General features: G+C 48.5%; 2 protein-coding genes across 4 annotated transcripts in view; both read right to left on the bottom strand.

Annotated features, from left to right (window-relative positions):
• The window catches only part of Wdr88 (WD repeat domain 88), a 37,595-nt gene extending 24,073 nt beyond the window's left edge, over positions 1-13,522 (bottom strand). Inside the window, exons 1-5 of the mRNA XM_087909656.1 lie at positions 13,518-13,522; positions 11,893-12,550; positions 7,208-7,318; positions 3,444-3,532; positions 595-658 (exon numbers count right to left, since the gene is read on the bottom strand). Of these exons, the coding sequence (XP_087765782.1) occupies positions 595-658; positions 3,444-3,532; positions 7,208-7,318; positions 11,893-12,550; positions 13,518-13,522 (927 nt within the window). The remainder of the gene's footprint in view (positions 1-594; positions 659-3,443; positions 3,533-7,207; positions 7,319-11,892; positions 12,551-13,517) is intronic.
• The window catches only part of Gpatch1 (G-patch domain containing 1), a 43,343-nt gene continuing 38,562 nt past the window's right edge, over positions 13,476-18,256 (bottom strand). For 2 of the 3 annotated variants that reach the window (XM_087906307.1, XM_087906311.1), the window contains exons 19-20: positions 17,387-17,532; positions 13,476-13,746 (exon numbers count right to left, since the gene is read on the bottom strand). In XM_087906307.1, the coding sequence (XP_087762433.1) occupies positions 13,716-13,746; positions 17,387-17,532 (177 nt within the window). In that variant the 3' untranslated portion in view covers positions 13,476-13,715. The remainder of the gene's footprint in view (positions 13,747-17,386; positions 17,533-18,256) is intronic. The other variant, XM_087906310.1, reaches the window with a different exon arrangement.

Genomic DNA, 18,256 nt, shown 5'->3' with positions numbered 1-18,256 from the left:
TAAAGGTGTACGCCACCACTGCCTGGTTAGAAAGGTTGTCTTTAAAAAAAAAAATTGGAGAGAGAGAGAGGGAAGTGAGGAAGACTGACTGAGAGAGAGAAGCAGGGGAAGTTAGGTGTGGGACAGGAGGTGCCAGAGGACCCCTGAGCAGGACTGAGACAGCCCAGGGCTGTGGAGAGCGGGAGAGAGGACTGTGGGGAGAGGTGGGTAGTGGCCCCGTCTGTGACACAGAGAGAAGAGACTGGAAAAAGTCTAAAGCTTTGGCACATCCGCTGCCTAGCCTTTGCTCTGTGGCCTCAGCCCCACTTCCTGCTTCAAATGGCTCACAGGGGAACTTGGGGTGTCATGGCCGACCCACTCTTGGTGTCTTCCTGTGGTTCTGAGAGTAGCCCTTGACCTGTCTGGGATGGAAGCCTTTCTTGCCCAACACCCACCCTTCCGTCAGTGCATCCTCTAACCCTGCAGATGAGAATATGTCCTCCCTGGAAGCTGGGGCTTCTGTCATTGTCCCCAATCCTAGGTCCAGCCCACAGCCACCAAAGCCCAGTCATGATCTCGTACTGTGGCACCCTCGCTGAGACAGGGCATACGTACCAGAATCTGACCCGTCTCGACGTCCCAAGCCCTCACGGTTTTGTCATACGATGATGCAACGATCCTGGAAAAATTGAACACACATTGCACCTTAACAAGAGCCTCACTGGAGCCTGTGGTTTCTATAAGGGCTCTTTCCCCCTTTTATGATTTAGGAACAAGATTGATCTTTCTTTGCAAACTACACTGGGGGCATGCACATCCCCTCTGAAAAACGGTACCTAGTAGCACCAAAGACAGTCTGGCACCATTATCTTCTTTACCTTCCAGACACTCCAAGATAGGCTTCTGTATTTAGGGTTATAAAAATAACATTTTAGGAGCTAGAGAGACGGCTCAGTTGGTAAGAGCACTGGCTGCTCTTCCAGAGGGCCTGGGTTCAATTCCCAGCACCGCCATGGTGGCCCACAGCATCTGACTGGGGGTCAAGCACTCGCTTCTGACCTCCACAGGCACTACACATATGACACACAAGGGGGCAACACTTACAAAGAAAAGAAAAAAATATATGGATAGATACAAAATTTCTCCAGTCGTTTGCTATTTTCCTTTAAGGTCATCTTTCTAACTCGTAAGGATTGCACAGATCCCCCTCTGCTCACGTATGTCTTTGTACAGGAAGGTGCTTTCCTGGACAGCTTGCTATGTTCTGAAATTCTCTCACACATTCAGAGACCTGCATGTAAATGCCCCGTTGTGTTTTGGATGGGAGGAGCTGCCTTCCAAGAGTGGAAGGCCTGGTGGCCAGCTGGTGGTGCGGTTGGGGGTCTGTCTTTACTCAGGGTCAACTCACAGATGGATTCATATTTTGGTGGCATTATTGGGAGGTGGTGCGAACTAGGGTGTGGGACAGGTTACAGGAAGTGACCACTGGGGTTGTGCTTTGGAAGGGCAGATCTTGTCCTTGACTTCGTTCTGTGTCTCTACTCCTGGCCTGCTGTGAAGTGAGTGCCTTTGCCACACTGGGTCCCCCTGCTGTGACATCACTCTCTACCTCTGCTCAAACAGTAGTGTCCCCTGTAAAATCATGAGCTTGAACAAACCTTTCTTCCCCAAGGTTTTTCGTCTCAGGATTTGTCCCAGTGACAAAAATTCTGACTAGCATGCATACCTTTGTCTAATCTGTGGCATATGGCCAAGATTTTCTCTTATAAAGGTTTCCAGGGGGCTAAAGAGATGGCTCACTGGTTGCTCTTCCAGAGGTCCTGAGTTCAATTCCCAGCAACCACATGGTGGCTCACAACCAAAGGTCTGGTGCCCTCTTCTGGCGTGCAGGCATACATGCAGGCAGAACACTTTATGTTATAAATAAATCTAAAAACAAAAAACCAAAAAAACTCCAACTGGCTGGCAGTGGCACACGCCTTTAATCCCAGCACTCAGGGGGGAGAGGCAGGTGGACACTCTGTGAGTTAGAGGCTAGCCTGGTCTACAGAGCAAGTTCCAGGACAGCCAAGACTACACAGAGAAACCCTGTCTCAGGAAAAGAAAAATATCCCCATGAAGCCTGAATGTGCCACACTTGCCTTTAAGTTACATTGTCTAAAGAATTGCACATAGGTGTGTGTCTGTGCACAGGTGTGTGCACGTGATTTCAGGTGGCTGCAGAAGCCAGAGGTGTCGGAGACCCTTGGAGCTAGAGTTCCAGGAGGTTGCAAGAGACCCCTGGCAGGTTCTGAGCCCTCCCTCCAGCCCAGTGAATCCACTTTACAGTCGATTCTTCTGTCTGTTAAAGGCCCATCTCCCACCTGTGTGAATGGATTTAAGAATAAACTAAAGTAAACCCAGCCCGAAGTGTGTGCACTGCCTCCCAAGCCCTGAGCTCTCCCAGACAGCAGCGTGGACATCCACCTGCTCTTAAATACATGCAGGCAAAACACGCATACACATAAAGTTAAAAAAAAAAAAACAAAAAACTAAATCCGAACCAAAAAACGAGGCTAATTTTATATCAACTTGTCACAGCTAGAGTAATCGGAAAGGAGGATCCTCAACTGAGAAAACACGTTGATAAGATTGGGCTGTAAGGCGTGTTCTTAATTAGTGATTGATGGGGGGGTCAGCCCACTGTAGGTGGTTCCATCCCTGGGTGCTGTCAGAAAGCAGGTTGAACAAGCCATGAGGAGCAAGCCAGTAAACAGCACTCCCCTCATGGCCTCTACATCAGCACCTGCCTCAGTTTCCTGACCTGTTTGAGTTCCTGTCCCAACCTCCTTCAATGACCGGGCTGCAATGTGTAAACCCAATAAACCCTCCCCTCCCCAACTTGCTTTTTGGTCATGGAATCTCATCACAGCAATAGTGGTTCTGACTAAGACAAGGACCCAGGCTAGACCACGGAGCTCTGGTGTAACCGCCACAGGCTTCGTGTGACCATAGAAAAGACCCTTTGTGAGGAATATTCAAGCAAAGTTTCATGGGGGCATGCCTGTCATCCCAGCACTTGGAGGGGCTGAGGCAGGAGGACTGCTCCAAGCTTGAGACTTACATAGTGAGTTTCAGGCTTGATTGTTCTGTAGAGTGAGGAGGCCCTGTCTCAAAGAAGCAGAAAGAGGGGTTGAGGAGAAGGGAGAGAATGAGGAGGAGGGAAAAGAGGGGGAGGAGGGGGAGGAGGAAAAGGAAGGAAGGAAAGAAAAGGAAGACTGGATACTTAACTGCGGTAAGTATTCTATAATGTTGCTACCTTGTTACACCCACTTGTTCAGAGACCATGGAAACACACCAGCGGAAATGTGGTTGGTGTATTTGCTTAAACAAACAAACAGAAACCTGCCACTGCCCTGCAGGTGCCTTGGCCTGCCTGCTGACTCTCACTTTTCCCAACCAGTGTAAAAGAGCCCGGATGTCACCTTCTGTTGTCAGCGGTGATACTGCATTCTAAAACAGGAGCTTTGGGGCGTGGCTGAAAGTCCCACATCACCGTTCCATCCTCAGAGTCCTCCAGCGAGCCGGGGGAGAGAGGAGAGACAGGGTCAAGGCTCAGGTGTGAAAGGCAGGAACTTGGGTCAGCCAGACTTCCTAGCTAGCCTGTAGCAAAGCTCTGGGCCTTTCCCACATCCCAAGTGTGAGGGACACTCCATCACCCACAGTATCCTTAATAAATACTCCCCCCCACACACACACACAGTTCTGTAGGCACTGATGGACCCTGGCCATGCTGGGAGTTGACTCGTGATCATTTTCTCATTTTGTACTGGCCAAAGAGGTTCCACACTGTCAGTACCCTCAATAATTTTATATATGCCCTTTGACCCAGTAATTCTACTCCGAGGGGTCCCTCCTAAGGAAATAATAACCAGATTTGTGGTTAAAGACATGTAAGTATACGGGCCCGAGAGATGGCTCGGAGGGTAAAAGCACTTGCCACCAAGCCTGAGGACCTGACCTGTTCAGTCCACAGGACCCACGTGGTGAAAAGAGAGCACCCACTCCAGAAATTTGTCCTCCGACTTGACACACTCACACTTGTATACACACACACACACACACACACACACACACACACACAATGTAACTTTTTTAAAGTAAAGACTTACGTAGGACCCAGGTCAGTTCCCAGCCTCACTATTATCTGTAACTCCAGTTCCAGGGCCCTGACTCCCTCTTCTGGCCTCTGCAGGCCCCAGTGGCGCGCATATGGTCACGCAAACAAAACCCTCAAGTTCCTGGCGCTAACAGTGACAGTAAAGAGCAGCAAAAAATAAGGCTCCGGGACCAGAGTCCAGAGGATGCCGGACCAGTCTTCTCATGGGCAAGCTTGGGGCTCAGTACCTCCAGCAACAGCCTGCAGCAATGCATGTGAAGGTGTCTACCAGAAAGGTGTGTGCCAGAGCCCAGAACTTGAGAGCGTGGGGGAAAGGGACCAGTCCCACGCACACTGTGTAATTAGCGCCCTAATTCCCGGAAGGTAGTTTTCACAAGCTGACTTACCGGTGACTTTTACAAACCTGGTAGCCCCAGAACTGCTACGAATGGTCCTCTGCGCACACCCAGCTGCGCCCCTCCCACACCTGCATGTGCCACAGGTGCATGGGCACATTCAGGAAATCCCAATAGACCCTTTTCCAAGCACAGTGAAAGATACGGGCCGCCCTGAGTTCCCCAAATGGAACTCAGCAGAGCAGGGCAATCAGGCTGGTGTCGTGGACTCGGGAAGAAGAGTTAGTACTAACCACCTGGGATCTAGTCTCCCTGGCTGATGTGTTTCTCTAGGGGAAAACAAAAACCTAAGAAATTGTAAGCGACATAGCCTTATGAGGTTGAGCTGATTAAGTATTCAATAGTGCTCCCATGTGGTCAAAAGCCAGAACAGCAGCCATGGATGAGGCTCCAATAGGCTCTCTTTCCACTTGGCCAAGCTTCCAAAATGAGAGTTTGAAAGGCAAATAACTGTTCAGGTTCTGGTTAATTTTCTAGGAAGTTTTAAATCTTGTTTTCTCTTCGTGATGGGGATGGAACCCAGAAGGGCCTTGCGCATGTTAGACAAATACTCTATCTCTGAGCTATATATAGCTCCCATGCACTAGGCAGGTTTTGAATGAGGGAGGGAGGAAAGGCACTGTCAGAAAAATCGAGAGTGTGGGGCGGGCCCAGTGACAAATTGGTGGAGTCAAAATTTATTATACTTTCATCGTCTGTATTTCTGGGTGGTCTCAATTCTTTAAATGAATGTGTGTGTGTGTGTGTGTGTGTGTGTGTAACAACAACAACAACAAAAAGCCAAGCAGTTGCGCACGGATGGAGAGACAAGAGCCTTTCAGCCCAAACATGCAGAAGCCCCATGAATCCCTCTGCTGGGTCGACAGATGAAGAGAACAGGATATCCTGGAAGACTGCCCAGCAAATGTACACAGTGACAGTCCCTGTCCCTTGCCTTGGTAACCCCTGCTGACTGCTGAGGGCTAGGAAAGGCTTTAAGGGACCCCGAGAAAGCCGCAGTTTTCCAAATGGTGACATCCTGGCCTCTGAGGATAAAGATGTCTGCTGCAGAGAGGGTGTGGGGAGCCCGTGAGGGGCCAATGGGGTCGGAGGTGGGTGAGGCAAGCCCTGGCAAGTCCCAGTACACAGTTGGGGCGGTTCAGATCTCAGGAGGTCGTATAAACCACCCAGGGTCCCCAATACAGGGTGTGAGCTAACGTGGAATAGTCCCAAACCCTGAACTGATTGGCCTGGGCCTTAGCAACCACATATGACAAGATATTCCTCCGCGGTCATTTGTAGGATCAGGGGATCTAACCTGTCCACTTACTCAACCCAGAAGCCTTGACAGTCTTTCACCCTGCCCTCTTCTCGACTCAAACCAGAAGACAGCAAACTCCAGGACGGAGCATCCTCCTCCCCTACGGCCGAAGCCCCACAGTCCCCTTCAGCCAAGCCCTTGAGGGCTGACGCCGCCCTCCACCTTGTTCCCTCTCTGTCATACAGACCTGTCGGGTCCTGTCAGGCACAAACAGGAAGTCCTAGAAGCAGTCTCGAGGCTGCCCCTCTGTAGCCCTGCCTGAACATCACCCTTATCCCTTGGCCTGTTGCTGCACGGCCAGGCATTCATTTACCTCACCCTTGCCTCCCTCATCCATCCCTCTTGGACAGGTCCCACACCTGAAACCCCATCTGTCCTCTGTGAGCACCCAAGGTCTGGACATCACGGAAGTAGCAGGAATTCACAATGGCTTAAGCCCCATAGGAATTTTATATAGGACCTAAAATACCAAGGCACTGAAGAGATTGCTCCATGGTTAAAAACACTTTCTGTTCTTCCAGTGGTCAATTCCCAATACCCACACTGGGCAGGTCACAAACACCTCTAGCTCCGATTCCAGAAAGCCCAGGGCCTTCTCCAGCCAGCGAGAACACCTGCCTGCCCTTGGCATGCACTCACACAGACACACACATACACACAAATAAAAATGAAATGAAAACAGGGTAGACAAAAACAGTTAGCATGACCATAGGATATAAGCTTTCTGGATGCAAAGAAGACCCAGAGAAATAACAGTCTACCCAAGGGTGGGATGCAATTCCTGTATGTGGGAGGCAGGAGGACCATGAGTTCAAAGCCAATCTGAGTTACATTAGCAAAACCCTGCCTCAAAAAAAAAAAATCAACATGGGACTGGAGAGATGGCTCAGCAGTTAAGAGCACTGACTGCTTTTCCAGGGGACCCAAGTTCAATTCCCAGTACCCAAATGGAGGTTCACAACTCCAGTTCCAGGAGAAAATCTAATGCCCCCTCTGGCCCCCGTAGGTACTGCACACATATGATAGGCAGGCAAAATACCCATGCATACACAATAAATACATCCAAAATAAAATATGAATGAGTGACTCCCAAGCAGAGCCCAGGAACAACCAGGACCCCTTCCCAAAGCTGGGGGCTCAGTCTTACAGCCTCCACCCCTTCCCCTACCGTGTCCAGAAGCCACGGGCAGCCTGTCCCTGTATTAAGCTCTTTCTGAGGACTTGACACTGGGGTGGGCTCCTCTATCTTGCACCTAAGCCTTGGAAAACCTGGGGGCCTTAGTCATGGGACTCAGTGCTGGAGAATTCTCCAGAAAGGCGCCTGAGCATACAAGAAATCTTCACGGTGGGAGAGCCCGTCCCCCGGCCACCTACCCACAGCTTCACCGAGCAGTCATAGGAGCTACTGAGGAGCCTTGTGTCATCCACACAGAAGTGGCAGGAGCTCACGATGTTGTCGTGCTCGCTCAGAATCTTATATGGAATCTAAACACAAGGATGGAGACAGCCAGTTCAGCAGTGTTGCAGGACTCAAGGACAATATGCAAAAACCAGCAGAGCTTCTAAACACGTGACTTGAAAAAAATGTGTGGAAGCCTGGTGTGGGAGGTCCTCCTGTCTATGTGCTGCTTTTATTGGTTAATGAATAAAGAAGCTGCTTTGGGCCTGTTGATAGGGCAGAACTTAGGTAGGCGGGGAAGGCTAAGCTGAATGCTGGGAGAAAGAAGGGTGGAGAGAGAGAAGCCATGTAGCTTGCCACACACACACACACACGCACACACACACACACACACACATAAACAAATAAATGGAGAGAACGATCTCAGCTACCAAAACAGTCCTTAAAAAGGACAAAGATGGATGGCAGAGGGTGAAGCCCTAGGACTCATTGGTCACCCAGCCTAGCCTAACTGGTGAGCTGGTGAACCCCAGGTCCAGCTAGAAATCTTGTCTCAAAAAAACAAACAGAAAACACCCAGGGAGCGACTACTGAACAACTCAGTGGGCAGAAGTGATCCCATCCTGAGCCCAATCACCAGTACCCAAACAGTGGAAAGAGAGAACCCAATCCCCCAAAAGTGTCCTCTGTCATTCATATGTGCACACCCCTCCTCCACACACTAATAAGAAATAAATAAAAAAACAAAAAAAAAATCCAAGGCAGATGAGGTGTGAAGAATGGTACTTAAGATTGATCTTTGGCTTATACGCATGCCCACACACACACGCACGAACGCACATGCACTCAAACACATATATGTTATCATACATGGCACGCACACACAAAGAGGAGAGAATAAACCTTTTAAGCACAATTTTTTTTTCTGGGAAAGCTGGTTACTTACACATAAGAAAACAGGTCGGATACATACCTCACACCACGCACAGAAATAAGATCAAATTGGACCAGAGGCTTAAATGCCACTTACTGAAACTTCAAGACTCTTGGAAGAGAGCCAAGGGGTAAATGTTCACACTCTTGCCTCAGGGGTGGCCTCTTAGATCGGACACCAAAAGTGCAAATGACAGCAACAGAAATAGATGAGCTGACATCACCACAATTGAGAACATTGGTGCCTGTGTTCTCGGCGGGGGAGCGACAACAGGAAGGTGGCAAGTCTTAAAACTCTACATCAGAAACGAAAGTACCCGAGACCCTATCTCAAAAAGATAAATGAATTCAATTCAATTCAAAACACTTGTGCTACAAAGGATCCCATCAAGAAATTAAATATTTGCTATGGAGCATGAGTTTAAAATGCTAAAGGACTCAGAACTCGATGATTAAAAACAAACAAATTCTATCTCATTGTATTTTCTTCTTTGTGTGTGTGTGTGTGTGTGTGTGTGTGTGTGTGTGTGTGTGTATGTGTGTGTCTGTGGTGCACTAACATATATACATATTCACCCGTGTGGAGGTGCACTGTGTATGTGTATGTGTGGAGAGAACCCAACTGATATCAGGAAATCTTCTACCCTATTTTTTGAGGCAATCTCTCAATCAAAGATCTTCCACCAAACACAAAGCTTCCAGGAAGGGCTAGTACGGCTAGCCAGCTGGATCTAGGTGTCCCGAGACTGAGATTGCACTTGGGCTACCGCACCCTCTCAGGGGTCACATGTGTTCTAGGGTTCCAGACTTCAGTCCTCTTGTTAGCACCCCAAGCACTTGAACTACTGAGTCATCCCCACAGCCCCTGTTTCCTTCCTTCCTTCCTTCCTTCCTTCCTTCCTTCCTTCCTTCCTTCCTTCCTTCTTTCCTTCCTTTTTCAATTGAGATGTCTCATGTAGCCCAAGCTAGCCCTGGGCTTGCTACATAGTCCGTGTTAACCTTGAATTCCCTTCTTTTATTTATTACATTTACTTAGTATGGATGAGGGGCACTGTGCAATGGTACACACGTGGCCGTCAGAGCACAAGTGAGGGGCCTGATTCTCTCCTTCCATCATGTGGGGCTGGGGATTGAACTCAGGCCAACATGCTTGGTAGCCTGATGCACTATCTTGCACACGCAACCTTTAACTTCTGACCTTCCTGCCTCGACCTCCTGAGTGCTGAGATTACTGGCACTTACCACGTGCCTGTCATATGACATGCTGAAGATTGAACACAGCGTCTTGAGCATGGCAGGCAGATAGACCATTGTTTTACCAACAAGTGAGCTAAGGACCTGAATAGATGTTTCTCCAAAGACATCTCTCCAGCCCCTTGCCGACATTTATTAAGCATGTCATATGCATTATGATTGCTTAATAAATGTTGGCAAGGGGCTGGAGAGATGGCTCAGTGGTTAAGAGCATTGACTGTCCTTCTAGAGGACCTGAGTTCAAATCCCAGCAACCACATGGTGGCTCACAACTATCTGTAATGAGATCTGGTGCCCTCTTCTGGCCTGCAGGCATGCATGGAGGCAGAATGTTGTATACATAATAAATAAATAAATCTTTAAATAAAATAAATGTCGGCAAGTTTGTGGACAATTTAGAGCCATCACATTGCTGATGGGAATGTAAAAATGGGTAGCTGCTTCAGAAAACAGTTAAACAGTTCTTTAGAAAGTTAAACATGGGGACCAGAGAGATATCTCAACAGTTAAGAGGGCTTCTTGTGCCAGGCATGGTGGCATAGGTCTTTAAACTCAGCACTAGAGAGGCAACAGCAGGCAGATCTCTGTGAGTTGGAGGCTAACCTGCTCTACACAGTGAGTTCCAGGACAGCCAGGGGTGCACAGTGAGACCTGTTGTGTGGTATTTTGATTGCGTTCTAACAATAAAGGTTCCTTGGAGTCAGAGGGTAGAGCTAGCCACTAGCTGACCAAAATTAACCACAGAAGTTTTGAAAAACTGAGGCTAGAAGTAGTAAGGCAGGCTGAAAGGGGATATGGCTCTCTATTTGGAGGAAGGAACGAAGCAGGTAGGGAAGACTGGTGGCTTTTCTGCTGCTCTGATCTTTCAGGCTCCTACCCCAATATCTGACTTCCAAATTTTTATTGATAAAGAATATTTATAATAATTAGAATGACACTTCACTGATGCCCAACGTGGGGCTCAAACCCATGACCCTAAGATTAAGAATCTCATGCTCTACTGACTGAGATAGCTTGTAACTGTAATTCTTACTTAATAACTGTTGCTATATACATAGCTTTACTATGTTTAAAAAAAACCTTCCTTTTTAATTAGACAAAAAGGGGGAAATGCTGTGGAATAATCCTTCTGTATACTGTGACTATGTATTACTCTCATTGGTTAATAAAAAGCTGACAGGCTGGTAGTCAGACAGAAAGTATAGGTGGAACAGTCAAACACAGAGAACTCTGGGAGGAGGAAGGACAGAATCAAGAGATGCCAGCTGGCCTGAGGAGCAGGACATATAGAAAATGAGGTAACAAGCCATGAGCCACATGATGAAACATAGATAAGAAACATGAGTTAATTTGTGTAAGAGTTAGCTAGTAGTAAGTCTGAGCTATTGGCCAAGCATTTATAAATAGTATTAAGCCTCTGTGTGTTAATTTGGAAGCCATTCCTGAGACAGGAAAACTCCACCTACAGAAACCATCTTGAGAAAACCAAAACAAAGAGTGCTTCTTGCTCTTGCAGAGGACCCAAATTCAGTTCCCAGCACCTGCATCAGGAGGCTCACAACTAGACTTTCAGGTCTTGTCAGGTATGTAGTCACATGGCATGCATTCATACAGACACACATGTAGACATAAATAGAGACAAATCTTTTTTTTTTTAAGTTAAACATGTGGGGACTGGAGAGACGGCTCAGTGTTTACAGCACTGGCTGCTCTTGCAGAGGACCCAGGTTCAATTCCCAGCACCCACATGAAAACTCACGACTGTCTATAGCTCCCATTCTAGGGTTTATAATTGTCTATAACACTCTCTTCTGGCTTTTGCAGGCACTGCCACACATGGGGCACACACATATATGCAGGGAAACACTCGTACACATAAAATAAAATTTTATAACAAATGTTCCAAAGCTGTGACAGTTATACAATGTGAAAATGTTTAAAAAAAAACATTTTTTTCAATGTATGCCTTGCTCAGTGGGACTGTGTGATTTAAGAATTATAATAAAGCTGAAAAGCAAAGATAGGGGGAGTAAGATGATAACAGTCCACCCCTTACTCTGTTCCTCTCATAGCTAAGAATCATGGGGTACCCGTGTGGCGGGATTTGAGGTGTTGAGTTGACGGAGCACAAACAAATGGAGGGAAGGAGACCAAGGGCTTTGCTCTCTGCTTCCAGGAAGGTGGGGGGTGGATGAAGTCACCAGAGTTGCAGGGTCCTCTGGGATGTGAAGGGGTGCATAGGGCTGGGAATGTAGGGTGAGTCACTGGCTACCAGGAGCCTCCAGGAGTCCCCAGGTTTCACTACCAGAGGGAGCAAGTGGCATGTGGCACAGGAAGCCTCACGTATGCCCTCAGGGGTGCTGCACCTCTGCCCTCCACAGAGACTGGCGGTGGGAGATGCAGAGTGGGCCCAGGGGCACTCAGGTGGTGGGAAGGTCATCTGGGTCCTCTGACCTTGGCGGGTGGTTCTGACCTTGGCGAGAGGCTGGTGGTTGCCCCAGAACCTCCTCACCACCTTGTGGTATTTCACACGTGGCCCAAGTTCCTTGTCCACAGCCAGGGGGTCGCGAGAGGCCAGCATATAGTCCCGACGGATATCCGGGAGCGACAGCTTGAAGCGACCCAAGGCTCTCATCAGGGTGACCCATGGCACCCTGTTGGATCGCACACTGGCAGGGATGGCCGACAAGCTGTCCCTGTCCTCGCTTGAACCCTTCCTGCCCTCACCGGAACCCCGCCTGTTCTCGCTAGAGCCCCTCCTGTTCTCGCTAGAGCCCCTCCTGCTATCGACCGAAACCCTCCTATTGACTGAAACCCCCCTGTCCTCGCCAAAACTCAATTTCCTGGACCCCGTGGATCCCCTCCGTGGAAAACTCCTCCTTCTGGCCTCTCCAGGACCCTTCTGGGCCTCTCCAGAGTCTTTTTTCATCTCAATAGATTTCCTCCTGTCTCTAAAACCCTTTTTACTCTCTGCTGAACCCTTCCAGTTATCTGCAGAACCTTTCCTGGTGTCCCCCAAGGTTTTCCGGGGGGCTGGTGGTGAGGCCATCTTGGAGCCTGTTCTGCTCCACAGGCCGGTCACAGGCACAGAGGGGAACGGTGGCACCGCGTGCCCACATCCGCGCTGAGCCCTTCGGATTCACGTGCTGCATTGGGTTCTGCCATTTACCTGCCCCGTTCCTGACTCAGGCAGGACTGCTCCTTTCCAGGATAGCCTGGGCTACATAGCAAGACCCAATCTCGATAGAGAGAAGGGAGGGGAAGCCAGGAGGAAAGTGGGGCGGGGGCGGGAATAGAAGATGCCTACCAATGCAGAGTACCCCTAAAAAATGATCTCTGGTCACATGAGGAAGGAGACTGAAGGTCAAAACCAGGGACCTTACCCTTGAGCCCTCCTGGAGCCTGGCTTCCAGTCACAGGTCAATCTCTGTCTTTCGCCTATGTAGAAACTCACAATACATAAACTTTGTGTCTGGTAGTGGACTAACAAATGGTCCATAAGCTATGGAATGACCTGGATGGAACAGGACACAGCTTCTGGGGACCAGGGTCACACCATTGGTGTATTTACAAGGGAAAGATTCATTACAATTCCAATGACAGCTACAGGCAGAAGAGAGAGAGAGAGAGAGAGAGAGAGAGAGAGAGAGAGAGAGAGAGAGAATTCTCAAATTCTCATGTGGTTAAACAAAGCATGTATTTTCTCGCTTCTTTTGAAGTTGTTCTGTTTGATTGTGTAAAGTCCTCTGAACTTTGGTTTTTCCCCCCTCAAGGTGCTGGAATGAAATTGGAGCCTGGTTTAGGGAAGTTTCTACCACCCAGTACCTCCCCAATGGGACCCAGGCTGTGCATACTGGCAGGCTCAGTCAGCCCACTGGGCTCCAGGCACCACCAACAGGAGGGGCCCATGTCAAGGATGGCAAGCTCCTCCTCCACCCCTCCTCTTCCGAGACCCAGCTGCCCTTACTGGACTCACACCGAAACCAGAGAAAAAGCCTTCACGCTCCTCTCCTTTTATCGACCTCCAGGAAATTCCAAGAGAAATCAAGAAGCACATAGAAAAAAGAGCACTTTAATTAAACTGTTCAGTCTTCTTACCCCATAACAGGGACTGAAGTTAAAAATAGGAATCAATTTCTGCAACCTTTCAGGGCAGCCTGTGAAATATCAAGGTTTAAAAACTTATTTTACAGCAGGATTTACATATAAATACATTCTGTACAATGTGTGAGCTGGGAAATCAAGGGACCATCGTGGAGGCGATTCCAGGCTGAGGCAGGCCAGGGCAGGACTCCATTACTGCCTCCTCAGCGGGAGACTCTTCAGTCTGCAGAAGGAAACAGGAGAGACAGAGGGGATGAAACACAACTGAAAACCAAACGGCTCCACTGTGCCACACTCCTAACTCTTAATACAGGCTTTAGACTAGAGCCCAGGCTAGCCCCACATGCACAGAAATCCTCCAGTCTCAGCTCCCAGGTGCTGTGATTGCAAGTATGAATCACCACAGCTGTCTCTAATCCTTAGTTTATTTGTTTAGATTTATTGTTATCATTTTTACATTATGTGTCTATGTGTGTGTGCGTGCATGCATGCGTGCGCACATGCACGTGTGTGTGTGTGTGTGTGTGTGTGTAAGCACACATGAGTGCAGGTACTCAGAGTCCAGAGGAGGGCATCAGCTCCCTAGAACTGGAGTTACAGGCAGCAATGAGCTGCTTGCTCTGGGTGCTGGGAGCAAGACCAGGATCCTCTGTAAGAGCAGAACTGGTGAGCTGCCTCTCTAGCTCTTTAGTCCTTATTGTAAACTCTTTCTTCCACATTTTCAGGGTGCACAGCGAGACTCACAAACCTACATCTTGCATCAGGATCGGTTTCTAACAGCAGCTTCTGATATCGGTTTCACACTCACAGATGACTTTTGAAAGAAACAAGAATGTCACTTCAGGGCCCAAAGCTTTTGAGTGATCAGTCAGAAATCTCAACTTCAAAATACAAGAAAGTAGGTGCTGGGTATGGTGGTGCACACCTGTAGTCCCAGCACTCGGGCCAAGAAGATCAAAAGTTAGAGGCCAGAATGGGCTACATAGCAAGACCTTCTCCCTAACAGAAAGAACAAAAGGAAGAGATGATCGCAAAGGAAGTCCATGGCCCCTCAATCAACACAGAGTAGGGCTTCACTCTAGAGAAAACCAAGGACAGAACAGAACACTCTAATTTTCATTTACATAGAGGAACACTACACAGTCAAGGACCAACCAGCGACAGTTGCCTAGATAACACAGAAGCATCTCCTAAGCCAGCCGCTGAGAGCTTATATAACACAATCCCATTAGGACTTGAGGAGCCAGCTCAGTGTACAGTACTGAAGTGCATAAGATCCAGGGTCTAATCCTCAGCACTGTAAATACAAGCGAAAAAGCTCACACAACTAAACTGCACATGGTTCCTTTAGATAAAACTAAAATTTAGTAGGAACTGGGCTTGCTGTGCCCACTGATAATCCTAGCACTCAGAGGACTGATGGAGGAGGCTGACCCAGGCCAGCCTGGGCTAAATAATGAGATACTATCTCTTTTGTTTGATTGTTTTTTGAGACAGGGTTTCTCTGTGTAGCCTTGGCTGTCCTGGAACTCACTCTGTAGATGACCAGGCTGGCCTCAAACTCAGAGACCCACCTGCCTCTGCCTCCTAAGTGATGGGATTAATGGCGTGTTCCACCATTAATGGCTGAGATACTATTTTGGAAAAGGACAAAAGAAGAAGTCTGGCAAGAAGGCTGAAGGTAAGGGCACCTGCCCCAAGCCTCATGACCTGAGTTTGATCTCTGGAATCCACAAGTAAGTCCCACTGTTGGCTGCTGGAACAGTGAGGGTCTTGGGTCATTGGAGGGCTCTCTTTTGCCCTTAAAGCAGACAGTGGGACTCCAGCCTCTTTCTTTTCACTCTGCTCCACATTCCCACCCTGATGTGTTGCTTCATCCCAGGTCCAAATCAACAGGGACATCTGAGCATTGGCTGGACCCTCTAAAACCGAGAGCCCAGGCTCCTTTTCTCACTACAAGTTGTTGCCTTGGGTATTTGTTACAGTGATTGAAAACACAGCGGTGTCTAGAGCAATCTGAAGGCCGAAGACCAACAGCACACATCACATCGCTGCCCCTTGGGCTCTGTCCCTTGTGTTTGTCTCCTTGGTTTTGTTTTTCTTTGTTTTTTTTTTTTTTTTTGAGATAAGATCTCCTGTAGCGCAGGATGACCTCAAAATTGCTATGCCGGTCAGGATGACTTTGAATTCCTGGTCCTCTTGCCTCCCCCTTTCAGGTACTGGGAATACCGGCACCACCACACTCTTAGGTTTTACAGAAGTTTTACACATCAAGCAGCACACAGCCACCTGCCTGGGTGATCCCTTGTGCAGGGGTGAGTCTCCTGCAGCAGTGTCATGCCCATGGCAGCCCTGCTCAGCTGAAGATGTCAGGGTGGTGGTTCACATCTGCAAACCCAGCATTCTGCAGGGAAAGGCAGAATCACCATGGCTTTCAGACCAGCCTGGGAGACATAGTGAATTCCAGGCTGGCTGAGCTTAGGAGAGTGAGATCTGTCTCAAACAAGGAGGGCAGGACCAGGTGTGAATGGAGCTAACTAATGGGTGTGTGGTTAATTTGCATTATTAACATGACTGGATTTGGCATCACTTAGGAGACACATCCTTGGCCTTCTGTGAGGGTAATCCTAGAGTTGTTTAACTGGGAAGATTCACCCTGGATGTAGGTGGCAACATCCCAAGGGCTGGGGTCCCAGACTGAACAAAAAGGGATAGAGGAGGAAGCTGGCTACCAGATCCAGGCAGGTGTGATCAGCCGCTCATCCCACACGATAGATCACACCATCAGACTGTGAGCCAAAATGTCCTCTCAATTTGCTCTCTGTCCCTTATTTTATCACAGCATAGAAAAGAGACAGAAAATAGCTGCCAAGGGGTGGGGCTCCTGACCATGGGGTTCACAAGTCTTTAGAACTGGTTTGTGGGAGGAATGTGTTAGGAGCTACAAAATAGAGAAACCCTATAAGGCTACAGTAGACCTTCACAGACCGTCTGGTGGGAGTGTGGAAGATCAGAATGCGGACAGGATGGCAGGATCGCAGAGACCATGCATGAACTTTCAGAGGGGAACAAGGACTCTGGGAACTGGGCTAGAGGTCATTAGTGCTACAGTCTGGAAAAGGAGGCTGGGTGAGCTGGAGAGATGGCTCTGAGGTTAGGAACACTAGCTTCTCTTGCAGAGGACCTGGGTTCAGGTCGAGGTGCCGGCATAGCAGCCAACCACTGTAAGTCTAGCTCCAAGGGATCCAACACCGGCTCCTGGCCTCTGGGTGCACTGCATGCACGTGCAGGGAAACGTTCATACACACAAAATAAATCAATCTTGAAATATACATATTAAATGTGCACTGCAGTGTGTATATGATGTGTTTATAACTGCATGTTTATGACTCCATGTGTGACTGTGTATACAACTGTGTACATGTGTGAGTATATGAGTATGTTTATATGATGTGTGTGCATCTACATGCATGTATATGATTGTGTATAACTGTTCATGTATATATAGTTATGTTTGTGATTGAGTGTATATGATTGCATATATGTGTGTATAATTGTGTGTATGTGTGTGCATGTGTGCATGTGTGTTCATACAGAAGTCTTAAATGTTACCAGAGGACCAATAGAGGAGGTTAATGTGAGACAAGGGCCTTTTCTGTTGGGACTGAACTTTTCTCTCTCTCTGTTCTTACTTCACACCCACCCTGAGGTTTTGAGACACAATATGACACCATGTGGCCCATATTGTCCACAAACTTGAGACCCTCCTGACTCAGCCTCCCAAGAGGTGGGGTGACAGGTGAGGGCCACCACCCCTAAGCCAAAGCCTCTGAGAGCTCTCCGCCCAGCCCGCAGAGGGCTACCGTCTCAGCAGCTCCTGGGGGCACAGGTCCGCCCCCGCCCCCTCATCGCTCCTGCTGTCGCTGCTGTCGCTCTCAGAACCGCTGCTCTTCTCTGACTTCTTGCTCCTTTGCTTACTTTTGTGCTTGTGCTTCTTGTGCTTCTTCTTCTAGGAAAAGAGAAAATGGAAACGCGGATTAAGACGTGAGAGGAACGAACAGGGGCTTCCCTGGATGGCTCAGCAAAATAAAGAAGCTGAGCGAGCAGGGGCTGGGGAGTAGCTCCGATGGCAAAGTTCTTGTTGACCAAGCTCGGATGTGTAAATAACACGGGTGGCACAGGCCTACTGTCCTGTCCCAGCAGCGGCGAGTTCCGGGTTCAGTGAGAGCCTCTATCTCAAAAAAATAAGGTGGAGGGGGCCAGGCAAGGTGGCAGGCACCTTTAATCCCAGCACTCAGGAGTTCAAAGCCAGCTTGGTCTACACAGTGAATGCTAGGATAGCCAGAGCTACATTAAAAAACCCTGTCTAAAAAAAACAAAACAAAACAAAAAACAAAACCACATCCCCCACACACACAAGGTGTGGAATGACTGAGTATGATGCTTGACACTGACCTCTGGCCTCCATATACACATTTGAACCCACACATTTCACACATAACACACACAGCTAACCTAGGAGCATGGGGTATGACCTAATGTCAGAGCTCTGGTCTAGAAGCTGCAAGTGGGGTTGGGGTTATTGTTTGGTGTATTTGCCTAGAACCCACCAGTGAGGGGCTGGCAGCATAGCTCCATAGTTAAAGGCTTAGAATTCCCCTGAGAGGGGCTGGGAACTTGACTCAAAGGTAGAACTCTGTCATATAAAATGATCTGGGCTAAAAAGAAAGAGA

The sequence above is a fragment of the Myodes glareolus genome, chromosome 1 (assembly GCF_982192425.1).
Source record: "Myodes glareolus chromosome 1, mMyoGla1.1, whole genome shotgun sequence".
Classification (NCBI taxonomy): Eukaryota; Metazoa; Chordata; class Mammalia; order Rodentia; family Cricetidae; genus Myodes; species Myodes glareolus.
Note: the sequence above shows the minus strand (reverse complement) of the source record. Positions and strands in the feature narration are given on the sequence as shown.